This window comes from Phoenix dactylifera, chromosome 5 (genome assembly GCF_009389715.1).
Source record: "Phoenix dactylifera cultivar Barhee BC4 chromosome 5, palm_55x_up_171113_PBpolish2nd_filt_p, whole genome shotgun sequence".
Classification (NCBI taxonomy): Eukaryota; Viridiplantae; Streptophyta; class Magnoliopsida; order Arecales; family Arecaceae; genus Phoenix; species Phoenix dactylifera.
This window is the reverse complement of record NC_052396.1, coordinates 10,910,040-10,930,675: the sequence shown is the minus strand read 5'-3', so window position 1 is coordinate 10,930,675 and position 20,636 is coordinate 10,910,040. Positions and strand designations below refer to the sequence as shown.

General features: G+C 38.9%; 1 protein-coding gene across 1 annotated transcript; it reads left to right on the top strand.

Moving 5' to 3' along the window:
• The first annotated feature begins 3,458 nt into the window (after window positions 1-3,458).
• LOC103710301 (interaptin-like) lies at window positions 3,459-9,567 on the top strand. The gene is made up of 10 exons (XM_039126988.1): window positions 3,459-3,709; window positions 3,811-4,025; window positions 4,232-4,435; window positions 4,506-4,657; window positions 4,849-4,875; window positions 5,082-5,211; window positions 5,771-7,888; window positions 8,498-8,587; window positions 8,694-8,836; window positions 8,951-9,567. The coding sequence occupies exons 2-10, from the start codon at window positions 3,948-3,950 to the stop codon at window positions 9,192-9,194; spliced, it is 3,186 nt and encodes a 1,061-aa protein (XP_038982916.1). The 5' UTR covers window positions 3,459-3,709; window positions 3,811-3,947; the 3' UTR covers window positions 9,195-9,567.
• The last annotated feature ends 11,069 nt before the right edge of the window (window positions 9,568-20,636 follow it).

The following is a 20,636-nucleotide window of genomic DNA, read 5'->3' as shown; positions in this document are numbered from 1 at the left end:
TGATTCCGCTGTAGGGCTCCACCTGAGGCATTTTGAACCTCGCGGGAACTGGCTCGTCCTCGATCTGGCGGGAGAAGGGGGACTTGGTAGTGAACTCACAAAGTCCCCTTCCTGTCTTGCCTTCTTGCTGTGGAGTGCCGCGATCTGGCGCTCCAGATGCTCAACTTTTCGGTCAAGCTCCCCCACCCGTGGGATTGTCGCTGTGGTTTGCGCCAGCCCACGGCGGTCCGGGGCTGACTCCGCCTCAGAGAGTTGGGGTCTCCGGTCGAAACCTTCTTCTGGTGACTCTCTCTGGGGAGAAGCTCGTTCTCCATTGTTGGCTCTGGAGGAGCCATGCAAATTTTGGCTGGGGAGAACCGGGCCGTTGGGGAGACACTCCGGCGGGGCCTGGGCCTGCGGGGGAAGTGAGGGTAAAGCCTCCTCGCGCCGTAGACCTTGAACGACGGCGGCCAGGGCCTGGACTTGCTGCACCAGGGCGTTAAACTGTTCCGGCTGGACCTGAGGAACTGGATCAGCTGGAGTTGGAGAATTCTGGACGGAGTGTCCAGGACTTTGCGGGGGACGCCGGGAGATGTTAGAGGCTCCCTTACTTCTCAACTTCATGATTGCTACTCGGGCCCTTCCTCTAGCGCCAACTGTTGCTGGAAATTAGACCCGGAGGCAATCTTCGGTCGAAGAGAGGGAGCGGATGTGAGTTCTCACGGCGGGGCGGTGGTCCGTCGGCGGGCGGCGTCCTCTGTCTGAGTGCCTGCACACGAACCGGTGGCCGGGTTTTCCGGCGCCGGCCCTCCGACGGTCAAGTCAGTGAGGGGGGCAAATAGTATGGAGAAGGAAGATAAACAGTGAATTTTTGGGGGTACCAATGTTTCCTCCCCCTTGAGAGGCCAAGGCTCCCTTTTATATGCGGGGGTCGGTTTACCTGTGATGTAACAGGGAGAGGCCGTAGTATGGCTCGGCATGTTGTTCAGGTCGGTGCTCGGTCAGGCGAATCATTGCACTGATGTTGGCGGTATGGCCGAGATCAGAGACTTATCATAGTCGACTAGACTCTGCTGGGTCGATTTGCCGTGGAGAGCTGGGGATCCGTAGATGTCAGGAGCCACGCGCATTTATTATGGAGTAAGCCGGAGATCCGCATTAATGGTGGAGTAAGCCGGAGATCCGCATTAATGGTGGAGTAAGCCGGAGATCCGCATTTATTGTTGAGTGTGCCGGAAGATTACAGCGGCCATGCGCAATAAATGCCGGAGGGATGTTAGAGTACGGTCCTCGGACATCGGGGTTTCTCTTAGGTCGGAGGTCTCGGGGTCGGTCGTCTCGTGGCCGAGCGTTCCGAGGTCGGACGCCGACTACTGCTGTCCGGGGTCGGAGGTTGTACGGCTTCTCTGGGGCATTTATGTCATTTGGGGGGAAACTTTATTCTCCCCAACAGTTTATACTATGAAGACAAGTGCTTGAAATCATGTGCTTTATTGTATTAATATCTTCTGATGTCGGTGAGTGGAAAACGGAATTTTTTCAGGTAAGAAGTCATTTTCCTAACAATTAAAAAAAATGACCCCAAGGGGCATGATGTTGGTAGAAACAAAGATGTAAAAGGAAAAAAAAGGGCAAAAAGTTGATGCGTGTCAAATTTAAAAATGAGGCCGTTAGATTTCACCTTCCTATCTCGGCTTTCTTCAATCCTCAATAGCAATGAGCGGACCGAGATCTTGGTGATTTCTAGACCAATAAGTCCTTTTTGCTGGGGTCCATGGACAGGTATGGCTATTAGATCAACTGGCCGTGCAAATGTATGTGTTTTTCTTGTCCTTTTACATTTGCACTATGAGAAAGATAGTCTCAGGATTCGTGTCCAGCATAAATAAAATGTTGTTGGGGTCAAAAAGAGCCATATTTTTTTAATCTTCCACTTTTTTTTTTAAATTAAAAAAATAGATACAAATCTAATATGAATATATTTAATAGAATTAAAAAATAAAATATTATGAAACCGTAGGAAAGCAGGGAGAGAATCAAAGCCGTTTCCGAGGGTAGCATGGTAGGTGGCACTGCAGTGTCCCATCCCATTAAACTTCTTCTATATGGGCAATATTTAGTCACACAATAGGTTGGAAGATAGTGACCTAGAGGGACTTTTAGGGTGCCAAAGATGGGGAGATATGATTGTGGGAGCATGAGATTAGGGATCAAGTCTTTGAAATCCTATGCTGCATTCCATTTGTCAAGTTTTCAGGCATGCCTAAAACAGAGCTATGGATCTATGTCTATAGTGTAGAAATATAATGTAGAAAAAAATTATGCATCCTCTATAGTTTCAACCACATAGTCTTGCATGAAATTATTGAACTGAAATAGAATTTTGGTCACAGCTATTTTTTCCATAGCAGCCAAGATCTCCACTTAGATTCTGATCTGCATTGATATTAAGGAGTCATTATCAGGTCCCAAGTTTGTAAAATATAGCAGGCAAACCTTTATTTTTATTTTTTTTATTTTGTTAGTCTAAAATTTCTAACTATTAAATATCAAAGTCATGTCTAAAATGATGCTTCACCCCACTTCATGCTGCTATGTTATATATCGCTTAGGACATTAGGATTTCGTAATCATTTTAAAGTTGTCCAACCTTGCATCTCAACCAATGCAAACCAATAAATCCAACATCAATCACCTACCATGACAACAAGAGTTTAAAAGCCTTCTATCTGTGCGGGCATATATTTAGTTCCATATTGATTATTTACTAGAAAAATTTTAGATACTTATACAGAACTAAGGAACCTAAAAAATACTAAGTATGAGATCCTAAATTGTGACAGATGGCATCAACACAAATTCAACTCATGACTCATGTAAATTAGGAGATGCTATAGCACGAGCTCGTTATAGATGACTACGGAGCATCGTGATGCTTATGATTAGATTTAAATAAATTTGCATCCTTAGCCTGACGAGTACGTTAGAGCTTAAATAAGAAAAATATATAAAGACCGTGCAGACATATATTTAATTCCACATTAGTTATTTATCAGAAAGATTTTAAGTATTTATATAAAATTAATAAATTTAAAAAATATCATCTATTTAGTTTTTTTTTTTTGGATAAGATTCTTGATCGTGGCATCTTCACCTTCTCTTATTGAGGGATGTCCTTATAACAGAGTTTTGAGGTACAAGATACGCGAAATATTAACCTTGGTGAGCTGTATTCAATTGGAGTCGGAAAACAATGCAAAAGACATATGAAAAGTCCCATTGGATGGATGGTTCTGATCATACTCTACATCCTGATCAGGGATGCAAAGGACCAGCATCCAATCTAGTCCTTGCAAAGGCTCTCAAAAAGGACCAACCCCACACTCTAAGGAAATCAGGACCCCACTGGCCTCTCTCTGCACGTCCACGCGGCCCCTCACAACAAGAAGCTCTTTTGCTTACTGTGAGTCTTACGCAACTCAGCAGCTGACATCTTCTATCATCCCAACCCACTCCCTCCCATTAATTTGCTCATCTTTTAATTGGAGCTACATTGCGATGCATCTATTTTTTTCTACAGAAGCTTCTTAATGTTTCAACTTTGCGTTATTTTATACCACTCTGCTCCAACAATAGAAAAAACTTCGCCAGAAACAGAGTGGAGTCCTCAGATCTGCTTGCTTGCTGTTTTCCTGCTCTCTCACCCAGCCGCCATATTCCCCTTCCACAGGTATGTGTGGTGTTTAATATCTGAACTCCAACCACTTCCAATACTCCCTCTTTTCTCTGCCACAAGGCTCTGTCTCTCTCTTGTTCTTGTTTTTTCTCCAGGTGGAGTGAGAAGGAAAGAGGAGGACATAGAGGCCGTCTCAGCCCTCTTAGTTTCTGTATGTTGTAATGCATGGTCATTTATAGGAGGGGATGAGGTAATTTTCCTGCATTGCAACGCCGGAGGCTGACCGGGGAAGATGTTTAAGGTGGCGAGATGGCGGAGCGAGAAGAACAAGATCAAAGCTGTGTTCAAATTCCAGTTCCAGGCAACCCAGGTATTCCAATCATCAATGTTTAATTTCTAAATCTTAGTCAAGTCTCACTGATGCCAGAAATGTACACTTCTAAATGGACTAGTTTTATATTTCCTTTTTACTGCCAGAATTTGGCTGAGATATGATTCTTTATGATTCAAAGATGTATTTTGAGATCAAGGATCTACATGAATCTCTTCTGGTTTATGTTCTGTTGATCTCTTTAGGTACCGCGGGCTGGATGGGAGATGATCATGGTAACCTTGGTTCCTGTAGATACTGGAAGACCAACTGCGAAATCAGAGAAGGTTGCGGCGACCGACGGGACCTGTCGCTGGGCAAATCCAATCTATGAAACTGTGAGATTAGTCCGCGATCCAAAAACTGGAAGGATCAATGAGAAAGTATACCGATTTCTTGTCTCAACAATGGTATGAAGGATCCTTCTGATTGCTATAGTACAGTTCTTACAAATGTCATTGATTTCTTAAGGCCTTACAGGGATCAACCAAAGCTGAAGTCCTGGGAGAAGTCACCATTAATATGGCAGATTATGCTGAAGTGTTTAAGCCCTCCTCTGTTTCTCTCCCTCTGAAGGCATCGGACGCAGGAGCTATATTGCATGTCAGCATTCCCAGCATTCCCAATTTTTGAGTTCATTGCATTCATTTCTCATTTGTTATCTGGTACTGCATTTTCCTAGATATCACAAGCTTCCACCAGATTATGGCCTGATATAAATAACTGATCAAACTGTAAGACTGCCCAATATTTATTTTCGTAGCGATATGTTTTAAATCCTATCACATTGCCCCCAACCCCACTATCAATAATAAAAAAAAAGGAGTGGGAAGGGTGATGGTGAGGGAAGGTAGATTTGGCTGTTAATTATACAATTTCTGATATTGGTTTATTACTCAAATGACAGGTTACGGTGCACAGATTGCAGGGTGATGGTGAGGGAAGGTAACAGTCTGACTGCTCATAAATTAGTGTATCAGAGATTTACTTTTCCTGTTTTAAGGGATTTTTGCTTATCGGTTGGTTGGTTTTATGGTCATTTCCCGGATTATTTAGAGAAACTAGTGAAAGTGGAGATACAACAGTCAGACAGCAACAAAGAACATTGCTGAGCGAGTTAAGCAGGTGCGATGAAGAGGAAGTCTCCAAAGCTATCGAAGGCACAAACAGCATCAACTCTGTGGAAGTAGGGCCAAATCTATTTGAGTATATGAATCTTTTGAGTATATCAAATCACTAACTTAACAAGTAAAGACTGATGATGCTAAATGCTTCAATAAGATAAATATGTTTAGTAATGCATAAATTCACTGTTGAAGGTAGAAGAAAAATGCAAGCTTGTATGTATCATTGACATCTATCTATGATGAAAATTTAACTTCATGATCCACAGTCAGCTGTGAAGTATATCTCACCACCTTCTGCTGTGCATATATTTTGTAAAATCTGAGCCTGTATTAGTTTAGTCATGAAACAGAATATATGATGGTCAAGTGAAAAATTAAATGTTACATTTGAAAATGTATTATAGTCCCCAATCTTACTGCATTCAATAAAAATGGCTTCATTCTTTGAACTTCCTTGAGTCAACACAATTCAAGCAGTAGATAGAAAATGAGGCATATAGTTCTCAGGTTCAAGAGAATGCTTAGATTGAAAGATGGAATATAGTTTATTCAGTTTTATCATCATTTTTGCATGCAGCGCTCAGTGAAATTCTGAAATTTCTGTTTTCACCTTTCCAGGACACCTCGATAATAGACAGCCAAGGACAACTAAAATTTTCATCTAGCAGAAACTTGCCCCTTCCTGATGATTCGAATGACAACCTCAGAAAATCTCACAGCTTTGATGCTGTATCAGCATTAGGCTCAGATACTAGTTCAGTATATACAGCAAAAGAAAATGGATTCAATCATAAGAACATCCATCAGGACTCACCTGGCTTGCTGTCACTTCTCAGCAACAGTGATACTCCTCAAAAGCTGATGACCAGTTCGAGTGACTGGTCTGGAAGTTCAGCTCCTGATAGAAGCACTGATGGGTCAACAAACAATTCAGAAGAGGCTGGGATGAGAGAGAGATTGCAGGACCCAGATGAAACCCTTGAGAAACTAAGAAATGATATTGTTTCTTTGACAAGAAAGGTAGAAGTATCAGACCTGGAACTGCAGACTCTCAGAAAGCAAATTGTTAAGGAGAACAGACGAGGACAAGATCTTTCAACAGAAATAAGTAGCCTAAAAGAGGAAAGAGATGCACTCAGAAGGGAATGTGAGGAACTCAAGCTCTCCCAGAAAAGAATGAACGATGATAAAAATTTTATAAATAAGTTACAGCCCGATGGAGAAGATCCATGTTCGATGCTTGAAGAAATTAAGAAAGAGCTGAATTATGAGAATAATATGAATGCAAATCTCCGGTTGCAACTGCAGAAGACACAAGAAGCCAACTCTGAGCTGCTACTCGCTGTCAGAGATCTGGATGAACTGTTGGAACATAAAAACAGGGAAATCTCCTCCAACAAATGCAGCAAAGTGGATATCAAGGAGGAAATCAATGGGCATTTCCAAAAATTGGAATTTGGAAACAAATTCTCGCATCTGCAGAATTCCGAATATAGACAAGAGATACTCAAAAAAACTTCTGAACATGATAGCGAAAAGCAATATGCATTGGATGCATTAGTAAAGGAGGGTGATGATATGAAAGTGGCATTTTCACTGGAAAAGAAGATCAAAGATCTTAACAGTGAAGTAGAGTTGTACAAGAAAGATCGTGAAGACTTAGAAATACAAATGGAACAGCTCGCTCTGGAGTATGAAATTTTGAAACAGGAAAACCATGATATATCTTCAAAGCTGGAGCAAACACAGCTGCGAGAACAACTCAGGATGCAGTACGAATGTTCAGTACACTTAGCCACAATCAACGACCTTGAAACCCATGTAGAGAGTTTGGAGAAAGAACTTCAGAGTCAGGCTGAAGCATTTGAAGCAGATATAGCAACTCTAACACTAGCCAAGGTAGAGCAAGAGAAAAGAGCCATAAAAGCAGAAGAGACATTGAGGGAGACAAGATGGAACACTGCTAGCACTGCTGAACAGCTCCAAGAGGAATTTAGAAGGCTTTCTGAACAAATGATATCCACATTTCATGCAAATGAGAAATTAGTCATGCAAAGACTAGATGAAGCTAGTGAACTGCGTTTGCAAAAAAGCCATATGGAAGAACTGTTACAGAGAACTAGCGAAGAGCTTGTATCAGTAAAAGGCCAGTACTGTGTTAAAACGCAACAGCTACTAAACCTGATAGGTTTCAAATCAAAGGAAACGGATAGGCAACTCATGGAACTCAAAGATAAACGTGAGGAGCTTGAGAAGCAAAAGAAATATGATGAAGCAAGGACAAAAGCTTCATCAGAAGAAATGCTGTTACTCAGAGCTGAGATTGAAGAGCTTAAAAGGGAGAAAAATCTTCTTGCTGAACAGATAGAACAGAAAGAAAAATTGGTAGCCGGGATGGAACTATTGAAGACTTCAACTAAAGTAAATGAGAAGCTGTTGCAAGACAAAAATTTGGAACGAGATCTGCTTGCGAGAGAAATCACATCATTGAAGGAGGAAGTAAATAGATCACTGGCAGAATCGAATGAACTGAGGCATGTAAAGGATCAAAAAGAGACAATGATTAGAATGCTAAATTCAGAGGCAAAAATCCTTAAAGTACAAATCAGTGATTTGAAAATTTCCTTGTCTGAAGATCTCCTGGAAAAAGAGAACCTGATGAAACAAGTTTCTGACTTAAGGAGTGACCTTCAGAAGAAGGAGGACATGATCACCAGTATGGAGAGAAAACTTGAGGTCAGCAATGTGGCAACAAATGCAATTGTAATGAACATGGCTTAATGATCTGGTCTAGCAGCTCATGGCTCTAAAGAAGCTGCTAGCAATCTTAGCTTCTTCTGCAAGCACACAAAGATGCATCAAAGCATGCACATGCATAGCCACACACAATACACACAGACATATGCATGCATATTAATGCATTCACAAACACACTTCTATATTCTACCTGTCTTTTTTAGTTGTAGTCTACATAATATTAAAATTAGCCAAAAGTTTGGCACTTGCATGGTACTCCATAAGAATTGTTTCTCAAAAAAGGAAAAAATTCTTGTCAAGAATCAATATCCAAAACTGCTTCAAAGAAAATTGCATGGAATCCTCTCAATGTCCAGGGTTTCTTTTCCCCCTCACAAGAATTATCAATAGGCATGAAGATGCAGATGTTATTCTTTACATATAGCCTGACATTATATGAAAATTAAAACAGTATCTAATTTCAACAAACAAAGCATGTCTACAACTTTGTAAGTAAACTCATTTGAAAATATATAGCTCATTGGATTCCAAATAGAAATCTTTAATTTGCTGGTTTCAAGTTCCTAATGCATACTTGATTGATGTTAGGGCTATCTCTCTAACAAACAGACAGGAAATGTGCTTGAAGATGAGGTCATACCAACAAATATTGAAAGTTTCAACATTGCCCAAGTACAGGTATCTCACTTTAGTATACTCTAGACAAAATCTAAGTCAATGAACTATAAAACTATGCTTTCTTTAACTCTTTAAGTACTAATCATGGGTTGATTGCATTATGCAGAACAGAAAGGATTACGGTAAGAACTTGAAGTTTGTCAGCACTGACAATATCAAAAACAGTGAGCATCATGATCGATACCCCAGGATGGGAGATAAAAAATGTAGACATGAAATAAATGGTGCTAGTAAAGAACCAGTCATAAGGTAAATTATGGTCAATATTTGCTGGTATTTTACATAAAATGCTTTTGAAAGGACCTTGAATAAGAACTGAAGAAGTTTTCATACTGTCCTCACAAATTTTCAACATTTCTGCAGCAACAATGGAGCTAATTCTGAGAAAGGAGGAAGCTTTGTTTCTTGTAGCTGTGATCAACACAAGATAGCCGAGACATTAAGTGAAATGGCAGCACTGAAAAAACGAAATTGGTCAATGGAAGCTGAGCTAAAAGAAATGCAAGAAAGATATTCTGAAATAAGTCTCAAGTTCGCAGAAGTAGAAGGTGAAAGGCACCAGCTTGTGAAAACAATCCGGACTCTAAAAAACGCTTTGAAGAATTAGTGTTGTACAATTTAGTTTACTTGAGATTGTGTTTCCTGTATAGGCAAGCAACTGCATGCACCAGATGGCAGATCCAGGACTTGCAAGGCAATTAGGGCTTGTCAGGAGATGTATAGCGTGTACATCCATATATATTCTTTTTTCCATTTGGATGTTATATATGCTTTTTATGTTGGAAAATGTACAAGTTCCAGTTAAATTTGATTGAGTGGCATACAAAGTCCTACACTGATGTTGGAGTGCTTAAAAGAAATGTATGATATTGTGTTCTTCTTTCAAGGTTTCACTTTAAGTGCAAGCCTGAATATCAACATTTTACAAATTTGGTGGTAGACAATATCTACATATAATAATAAGCCAAAATATTTCATCTGACTTATTTTCCTTTTTGGGTCAACTTTGGCTTTCCCGGTTGCATATTAAGTGTTAATCAGACACAACCATCACCAGAGAACTTCACGTCCCATAAAAGGAACTTACAAACAATTACAGATCATTTACAGTTTTACACATAGGACCTTACTCTTGCACTACAGTAGCTAAAATGACAGAAACTAGCAACATCTATTAAAAGTACATTGATAACTGCATCAGTATGCCAGAGAACACTCAATTGACCTTCCTCTTGCTATCGTTCCTGTAGTTACAATCTGTAGCAGGGTTGTTTCTGTTTCTCCAGACCAGTTTGCTTTGTTTCTCATTTCCATTTCTCATGAAAGACAGATGCTGTAGCATTTTTATCAAATAACATTATTCACACCATACAAATTATCAACCAACAATATCAAAACCAGTTAGGGTAACACGAATATATACCTGTCTTGCTCTCTTGTCAATGAGGGTCCATGTTGGAATTATGAGGGATGACTTACTCTTTTCCTCACTATTTGAACTTGTCTGTACTTTAATATCCTTCCTCCACTTCTGCTTGGCAGTTTTCTTTGTTTGGGAACCTCCTTGATATCTGTAACTGTCAATGATAGAGGGGATTTGACTTTTTGAAGGTGTATATTTAATTTGAACTCCTAGTACAATTGAAACATGTATTGCATGACAAGGTTTGCTGATGCTTTCTGCTCTTCTGACTCCACGCAGGAGATCAATTGTCCATCCAGGGCCTTGTTGCAGCCTGGATGATTGATTTGCACTTGAGTATGGATTCTCACCTTAAAGGGGTGTCAATCTTTCTTGAGTTGATAAACAAAGAAGATTTCTTGTGCAGTCCTGCACAAAATCCTCTTTCTAATATTCTTGCTCTCTGACAAGTAGATCAACTTTGCTGAAGTCTATGGCTGTATTTTTTTTGTTGATTTCATCATTCAGAATTAGATTTTTATCCTTTAAAGAAGTATATAAATATATTTTAAATCATGGTTGAAGTCTACAGAGGTTGGGAAGGTACAATGACTGTTGGTGTTAAACACTTCTCTGCTGGTAGGAACAAAACTTCTGACTCTTGGCTCAATTTTCAGTTCTCATATCCTTAAGAAGCTTGACATTTTTGACTTGGGAATAAACTTTTCAGCCAAAGTGTAACTATAATCATTGATTTCATCACCGAAATCTTCATTGAGAGGCTCATAATCATCTCTATCAATGATTACTTATTATTGAGGTATTCACTCCCCATTTACCTATGGCCCTCAGTCTTTTACAATTTAATCTGGATGTTGAAAAAATTTCTCAACTGATATGGCTGGAAAGCTTAAGGCAGCTCCATCTCTTCATTTAGTGGCTCAGCAGAGAAGGGATCCTTGATAGGCATGACAAAGGCTCGAAAGGCATTCCTCCGTCTTTTTCTTGGTGACTGCAATGGTCTGCTACTACTATCTGAATAGGAGGAACTTTCTATCATTATGGATATAGATTCCCCCCTCTCCCTGTATCTACATAGAGCACTGACTAGAGATGCTTTCATCAGATACAGGATAATTTGAAATAGCTCAAATCAAGGCTCGCCATCTCGGTACCGAACCCCATACTCATACCATCTATTACAGTATCGCTATGCAGTATGGTATGAGACAACAAGGCATACCGAGGATCGGTATGGTACGAGACGGCAAGGCGTATCGAGTGTCGGTACGGTACGAGACTGCATACCAGTTCAATACCAGTTCTAGTATAGTGTGGGACGTCTGGTATGGTCCACCTAGTATGGTATGCTGGTATGGTACGATACTGACTGGTATGGCAAACCTTAGCTCAAATTCTGCGCATGTGCGACCGCTCCAGAAACTCAACAAAGACACTACCAGATGAAAGTATAGCATGAGCTGAGAGGGGATTTATATAAGGAAACCTTGTAAGAAATGATTCACCAAGAGTTTCTGAAACAGGCATTGCAGGTTAGAGACACTCAACTTAGTTATATTTCTAATGCAGTTTAGAACAATTTCATCAGTTGACACCAGAATATATGAGGAAAATAACTGTAAATTCATATGCTGGCTAGCAGCTGCTGCATAAAGTGCATCAGATGAGTCCATTATGGCTGCAAGGCAGTTGCTTTCTCCATCAAAAATCTGGAAGATGAAACATGCAAATTGTATATGTCATTAAATACATAGATATAACTTGAAGCAGCAAAAGATTTAGATATAGCTTAATGATCGTATCATAAGAAAAGCTTGGGAGTTTCAACAAGCTAAGCACATAGGAAACAATTACCTGCAGAGTAAGCTAAAGATGTCTCGGCTGGGACAACTCATCCACAGACTATAGCTTTTTGAGCAAGCTGTGATGTAAAGTTCAGTCAAACACCATGTACTGGCAACTCAGCGATCAAAAACCAAAGAAGTATATAGAAACAAGTTATACAGTATAATCTCTTAAAAAGCATCCTGAAGTTTGCTAGAGGTGTTACAATTCTAAATTAGACAGTAATAGTTATGATAAACAATACAAAAGCACAAATTCCTATAAATATGATATGTGACTGCTTTATCTTTTGTAGTTTTGTGAGCATTTTCTAGACTTTTGGTGATCTGCCATTGGGTTTATTGGTAAGATTGTTCCACAAGATTTTGTCAACCTGAAAGACTGTTTATTAGCTTTCTGAGGTCTAATGGGCCAACATAACAAAGCTGGGATACCACACATGTAATAAAAAAGACAGAATCTATGTGCTCTTTTCGTGTCATATGTTAAATATAGAGCTTCAAAGCAGAAAAGGCACTTACCAGTATGAAACTGCTGAAACCAGAACCAAGTGACATCAGAATGTTGGTTGCAATGTTCTCCATCAACATTGGAATAGATGATGTTTCAGACAGATTAGGTCCAAAGGCGTATATATCTCTCGCTCCCCAAGACATGAGCATTTTTTTCTTAGAACTTTGCTTATTGATGATGATCACTACATCAGGGAAGGAAGGTGTAATTGTAAACTATATTCTTGGATTCATTGGATATGGAAGGCACACACACTCATTCTCATAAGCTATATCTACTTGACTTGCAGATTCAGAAGAAACACAGCTCTTCTCCTCTACAGGCACAAAATGTGGTATTTCTACTATGTGCTGGCTGTTCAGGCCCTTCTGCAGATTTGGCATGAATTCTGAGATTGCTTCCTAGAACAAAATCCATGGTTTGAAGTTTGAACTGTAAGTATATGAATGGTGTGCCATCTCAGTACCAAGCCCCATACCAGTGCCATTCTGTTACTGTGTCGGTATAACGCCCAGTATGGGGGTTTAGTTCCGGCGTACTAAGTGTACTGCATCCTATTACTGAATTGGTACAGTTTAGTATACTCTGTGCCACCCGGTTCAGTATGGTATAGCATACCTTGTGTTGAAGAAAAACTAGAACCACAAATTTGCAACCAATGAGAAAGAAAACGTCATTTAAAGTGCAGTGAAAATTTGCTAAACCAGAATAAAACAGAAATGAAAGACAAACATTTCAAAATTCACCACATTACTCCTAAATACATAAGCAATAAGAACACCCTGTGCAACAAGAAAAATTTCAGTAACTGAAATGGTGATGTCCATCTCATTGAATAAAGTTTCTCCACTGGAACACGAAGTTCAAAAATACCAGGACACATCATTTTTTTCTCATGCCAGCAAATACCGGTCATTACACTTGGGTTATGTATACTATGATGGATAAAGAAATCAGTATGTTGTAAGAAATGCCAACTGATGAAATGAATCATGATAGAGATATTTAAAATTGGCTCTCCTCGATGTTACATGCCTTATTCAAGCAGTGAGAAGTTCTGAAGAAGTTCACTGCCTTTAAATAGACATGAATGCGAAAGCAGGGTGCATAAAAGCAACTGAAAATACATGCAATCCAGCATTCTGTTAATCAGTAGCATAATGCTTTATTCAACTTTACACGAAGATTGACGAGGTTCTGTCAGTTTACAAGGAGATTTATAGCCATAACAAGATCAAAAGCAAGGGTAGCCCCAGCAGTTTGTCATTTGGCTCTCGTGCACAATTTTTTCAGAAAAAAGATACAGGCCATTGTTAATCAAGTAGTATAATGCTTTATTCAACTCTAAATGAAGATTGATGAGATTCTGTCAGTTTAACAGATATTGAGACTCAAAACAATATCAAGTGCAAGGGTATCCGCAGCAGTGTGTCACGTGACTATCATACACAATTTCTTCAGAAAAAATAAAAATAAAAGGAGAAAGATGAATTATCACTCTGTAACTGAATGTATCTTCTGAAGTTCAAAAGATTCGGATTGGACATAATTTCAACAACAATATTATATCATGAACTATGTATATATTCCAAATAATGTAAAGTAGCAATATAAGCAGAATTCTCAAAGCAAGGTTCGCCGTCTCGGTACCGGACCCCATACTGGTGCTACACTAACAATATGGCGGTACAGTACGAGGTCTTTTCAGCATACCAAGTATCAGGACACCATCCGTATTGGTACCAAACAAGTACAGTACACCCTGCGCCCAACGCGGGCTGGTATGGTGAACCATGTCTCAAAGTAACTACTATTTTATGATCTAAATAAACAAGCTACCATGCGGGGATAGATGAAGGAAGAGGATCATCACTGTAGACTTAGGATGCAGGGATACAAAGCCTTCACAAAGTGAAGCAGCAAGATTATGATTTTCCAATTTAACCTGAAAGAAGTGAAGTCGAGGCAAACCATCTAAATAAGGAGATATAGAGGATAATCTTGATGATGCATATGGACCTCCATATTCGAAGATGATGCTGAACTTGTTGAAAAGGAATGAAGGCAAAACATTCCTTGTGATTAGAAGAAAAGAAACATGTCATCAAAATCTATTACCTAAGAAACATGGAACATTTAACAACATATGCTTATTGTCAAATATTAACAACCAGAGCAAAACAGATGCAAAGTGAACAACATATCATGTAGACTCATGGGTAGTGAAAACATAAGTAAAGGATATGGAGAAATATCTCAACAATTTGACAGTGACAATATTAACCTGACTAGAGCACAGCATTCAGAGAGGTATTCCTGCAAGAATATATTAGGAGATGTATTCCTGCAAGAATATATCGTATATATTAGGAGATGTATTCCTGCAAGAATGCATTCTAATTCCGAATATTGACTTTACGCGTCATTATTGGTTCAACAGAATGGTACGGTAAAAACAAGGGACTCAATTCCTCATTCCCTCCCCTCCCCTCCCTCCCTACCTAACTCTGGGAACTAAAGCTTAACCTCTATTTAGCTGCCCTTCCCAAAACCCCCACAAACACCTATACCCACATACCCACCCACACCCACGCACCAAACAAGTGCATTCAAGGATACTAAATGGAAGCTTAGTCAATAAAGAACAAGGTTGTAGGACCTAAGAATTTGAATCCATATTCTAACTAAATAGGTGGTTGATATCCCTCTAATCAGAGAATCAGGCCATTGCCTTATCCTATAGTTAAGAGGGAAAAGCAATTGCTTGATGAACACAAGACCCGTCGGACAAATTTAATAATATTTTGACTCCACATTTTAATCAAATATATTCTTAGGATCGTTTGTAACACATAATTACTAATTTAAGCATGAATGTGCTTTATACTTCACATTGATGTGTGACCCTTATAATCCTAATGCCCTTGTAATAGAGTCATAGGAAATAAAAGTTGATTGCTCCGAGCATTTGTTTGGGCATATATTTAGTCTCACATCTCTTATTCGCCAAGAAAATATTGGATACTTATTCAGAACTACAGAACTTAAAAAAAATATATTTCCGCGAGCTTTTTGAGTGAGGTCCTATATTGTGATAAATATATCAGAGCGAACCTGACTCATGACTCATATGGACTAGAAGACACTGCAGTATAGGCTTATTGAAGCTAACCATAGTCTGATAATGGTGTTTATTATTAAATTTGAATAGATTTGGACCTCTTGCCCTGACGAGAATGGGTGTATGTTTAATCCTATATCGGTTATTCACTAAAAAAATTATGGGATGTAACTTTGACATAGGTGGTATTAAAATCTAGATTTATAATTACTAGGGATTGTGCTAGAATCAATCTATAGAATTGGGCTTTCTTTTTTTTATGTGCTAAAGCGGGTGGATTCATACCCAGCAAGTATGAATGCATCCAATAAAGTCAGAAAACAAAATGTCACGAAATGCCCGGGGCACCTCACAATCACCAGCCCATAAGGTATTCCTGGAGTGACTGGCCAAATAGAATTGGGCTTTCGATGGACAATTTGTGTCTCGAGTTATAATTTGTAAGATTTGTCAAATTTTGGATTTTATTAAGTAGAAAATTATCTAGCGAACTCAGATAATTTCGGTGGGTTTTCATTAGAGTGGGCAACAAAAATATGGTGAGTTAAGTTATTTTGAATTTGGTAAAAAATATTAACTCGAAGTTAGAGAGTGTTTCAATGGACTTGATATGATTTTTCTAGTTGAGGAGGCTAGTTAAGAGCTTGGGGATAAGATAAGGATTGGGTATCTTCAACATTTGAACTCTTAGGTATGTTAATTTGAAGGACAAATATCTTAGGGAGGAGAGAATGTAAGGCCCCATTTATGGTGGGCCTGCCTGGTCCAATTCGGCTTGGGCCGGCTACTGGGCCCACTCAGCGTGCGCCCGGCACGTGAGACGGGGAGGAAGAGTCTTCTTCCCCGAGTCCGGCGAGGAATGGGGGATTTGAGGGCGTGTTGGACTCCGGCAATGCTTAGATTTAGCCTATAAAAGGCCCTCCTTTCTTCTCTAGGATCTCGCTCCTAATTTCCATTGAGCATTTTCGGCAAGCCACCATTGATTCGTCGTCGGAATGAGATAATCCACCTTAATCCTACTTCGATGCTGATTTCTGAGTCCCAACCATTCGCAACGGCCTGACTGCCCCGGCGATCGTCGGATTCGTGTTCACCTCCCCTGTTTTTCTTTTCTTCTCCTTCTTCCCGTCCGGCCGATCATCGTCGCCGCAGGATGCTGCTGCCGCTGCGGCCGCCACCATAGGAGGACGTCGCCGCATCCCCACCACTGGAGGTCGCGGCTGTGGATGTTCTTTTTTGGGAAGAGAAGAGAATCCGTAGGACTCTCTTTCCATCTTGTTTCTCTCTCTCCTCTCTCTCTCCTATATCTCTCTCTCATTTTGTTTTCTCTCGCTGCTTTGGAACGTTTGGTTTAACGTGAAAAAGTGATAGATTTTTAGGGTGTTTATATTTGGTTGACCATCTATTTTTTTGAAAAAGTTATGTATAATTTCTATTATACCCTTAATAAAAGTTAGGTCTTTAATGCTTCTTTAATGCTAAAAGATGTTTTTGGAAAAAAAATAAAAATGAAGTGATTTCTACCTCATAGAAAAATAACCTTCTCATGTTTCTCATAGAAAAAACTTTTTCATAAAATGTGGAAATTATATTCTTCCATCTCTCTCCTTTGAAAACTCCAACCAAATAAAGGGCATCTTATTACTTTTCCGTTGACCACACTTTTTCCCCTTCTTTTCCCGCAAACCAAACGAGCCCTATATGTTTTAGTGGACGGTGGTGGGTTCAGAGTTGCCGTGTAGATTCATGCTGACCCTTAGAGGGGTCTAGGCTAGCATTGCGGGACTAGGGGCTCCAAGTATGTATTGCAAACCGAGGTCTCAGGCGACATAGTATGATCATCTATCGACAATATTTTAGTTTAAAGAATAGTTATTTGCCATTAATTTAAGGATGAGACCTGACCATATAGAGGGGTGGTAGTTTAAGCAAGAAGGTTTGAGCTAGACACCCTGCCCTTGAGTTCACAAATTAAGGAGAAGATCAGCGTTCATTGTACTTGAGTCTGTCGCCAATTAGGGATACAGATAAGTCGAGTCGGATCATGAGTAATTCCGACCTAACTCGGTTTTTTGTTTGGTCCTAATTTTTGACCTATATTCAACTCAATAGAAGATGGAGTTGAGTCGAATCGGATCCACTGCTACAATTTTTGATCCAATGGATTATTTAGGCTAGGCCGGATCTATGTATAATTTGGATCCGATCCAAAAAATTTGGGTCCGATTCTGATCTAGCCGGACCAAGTCCGGTTCAGATAAAAAAATTCAGGAACCACCTGCCACCCAAGTGGGCAGAAACCAGAGAAAAAGGAGTGCAATCACTCTCTTCGAGGCCACAATTCAGTTCATAGCTTTATGTTGTACACTTGTACTATACTTCTCAAGTTTCTCTTTCACTGCTGGCAAATGGGATTTCCAAGGAGGGCCTTATGACAGGTCACATTACCAGAGGAAACAGGAGGAATTGGTGTGAATTAGATTTCTTATATAATATAGAAACTCTCTTTCTCTCTCTCTCACTCATCTGGCTTATAACGCGTTGCACTGCTTCCTTATACGAGCAAGCGATGATCCATTCGATGGGTTGCCAGGGGGCTCATCAGCCAATGGAGGCTGTGAGCCACAGAAGAGTGGCTCCATATTGCTATATTGAAGAGGCAACTTCTTCTAATTTTGGTTGGAACCCTCAATATAATCATCTAGATGATTGTGGAAGTTTTTTGAATAAATATATCTTGCATGATTGTGGATACTTTGGACATATTGCTATATATATTATATATTGATGTGATATTGCATAGATACGATGTTACTTAGTTTCGCTTTGTATGAAACTTATTAATTATGATTAATTATAGAACTCATGTAGGCTATAAATAAATCAAGACTTTGATATAATTGTAAGATTGGGTATGGGCGCATCTGGATTGGTTGGTCCCATAAGAAATGTGGTGTATATGCTGGGCCAGTCTTGGCAGGGATATAGCATTGCGTTTGGCCTACCACGGGCTAGAGCGTGGTTGTAACTAGTCTAATTCTAGAAAGCCAATTCTAGATAATGAAGTTTATTTAATCATAGTTGTGATATAACTAAGTTAAATTTTGCCTAATTGTAAGAGTAGGGAAAAAGAGAGGCATTTGGATTAGCCAGCCATGTGTGAAACATGGTGTCAGCCATGAGTTGAGATATGATATTATGGTTGCCAATCATGAGCGGAAGAATGATATGTGTTTGGCTTGCCATAGGCTGGAGCATGGCTGTGACTAGTCCAATGCTGAAATCAAATCAAGATAATAAATTATGCTTAATAGAACTTTGGTATAATTATAAGATCGGAAAAAAAGAGAGGCATCTGGACTAGCTGGCATGTATGAAATATGGTATAAGTAATATCAGCTGCAGCTGAGATGCATAATTGTGGTTGCCAGCCATGGGTAGAAATATGGTGTATGTTTTGGCCTGCCATGGGCTGGAGCTAGAACGATGATGTTGGTCTTAACTGTGCTAACTAGGGAATGAAAAGTAATCTTATTGAATTACTATTGAATAAAATTACTGAATGGGTAATACACGACGTGTACCCGAAACTATGGTGATATAAGACATCTATCTGTACCCGAAACAATGGTGATATAAGACATCTATCTCGAGACTCATTAATGGTGATATGCATATAATTGAATTTCTATTTGATTAAACTTGAATTGTATGTTGGGATGACTTATATGTGAATTCTATAAATATAACCATTGGATCAATTAAGCATCATTCCATTGTTAGGTTGTTGATGATATTACTCCTTATTTTTGAATGTACCTTAATGTCTTTAGTCTCGGATTATGTGTATGTTCCTCTGAAGTTCATTGAAGTGTTTTTGTTTAGCTTTAGCTATAGCCGCTTGGTTGTTACAATGTACAAATACAATAGGAATTGGCCTCTCCATTACCAACATATCTACTGACAAACTTTTAAGTCATTCTAGAAATTGTCCAGTACTATCAAGTGCATTTATCTCAACTTCTACATAATATTTTGAGATATAAGTTTGTTTGGCTAATTTCCAAGCTATTGTGGCTCTACTGTGTATAAACACATATTAGTAGTAGACTTTGAGTCCTCTGAATCAGCAATTCAATTTGCATCACTGTGTCCTTCTAATATGGCAAGATAACCAATAAAAGGAATATGCTAAAATCTAGTGCCTTTTAAATATCTGAGTATTTTATCGAGTGCTTCCAATATTGTGCATTAGAATTAGCATATCTACTAAGCCTTCCTATTGCATGAGCAATATTTGATCTAGAGCAATTCATAACATGCATCAATGAATCAATAATATGTGAGTATTTTAATTGCACCACTTGTTTACCCCTATTTTTACTTAATTTTACACTATGGTCATAAGACATGCTTAGGAATTTACAATCAAACTTACCAAATTTCCTTTAACACTTTCTCTATATCGTGTGATTGTGTAACAGTAATCTCTTGTGGTGATCATCAATTCAATTCCTATAATTACATATGCACCTCCTAGTTTGTTCAAGTCGAATTACTAGACAAGAAAGATTTAGTTATCATCAATAATTTTTATGTTGGTTCCAACAATAAAAATATCATCAACATAGGGACACATAATAATATATGAATCACAATTTACTTTAGTATAGATACATTTATCAACCTCACATATAGAGTAACCAAAAAACATAACTACTGAATCAAACTTCTCACGTCACTGTTTTGTTGCTTGTTTTAGCAAGGATCTAAATAGTAAACTTTATGTTCTTACCTATGTTCTATAAAGCTTTCTAGTTACGCTTTGTAATTTTTTTTTCTCAAGATCACCATTAAGGAATGCTATTTTTGTATTCATTTGGTAATCTTCTAGTTTAAATATAGAAGCTAAAGCAATTGCAGTCCGAGTGGATATAATTTTAGTGACTAGGGAACCTATAAATCTAGAAGTCCATCTATTCGCAATTTCTCTTGAAAGATCCACTTGTAACCTATAAATATGGCATCTACAATCTTAGAACCTCATTTTCTCTTATTATTTTTTAGAATTTAGACCTAGGCTTAACATCCTCACATTTCAAGATATTTAAATTAGATTTCCTATCTTTTCATATTTTGTAAGGTGC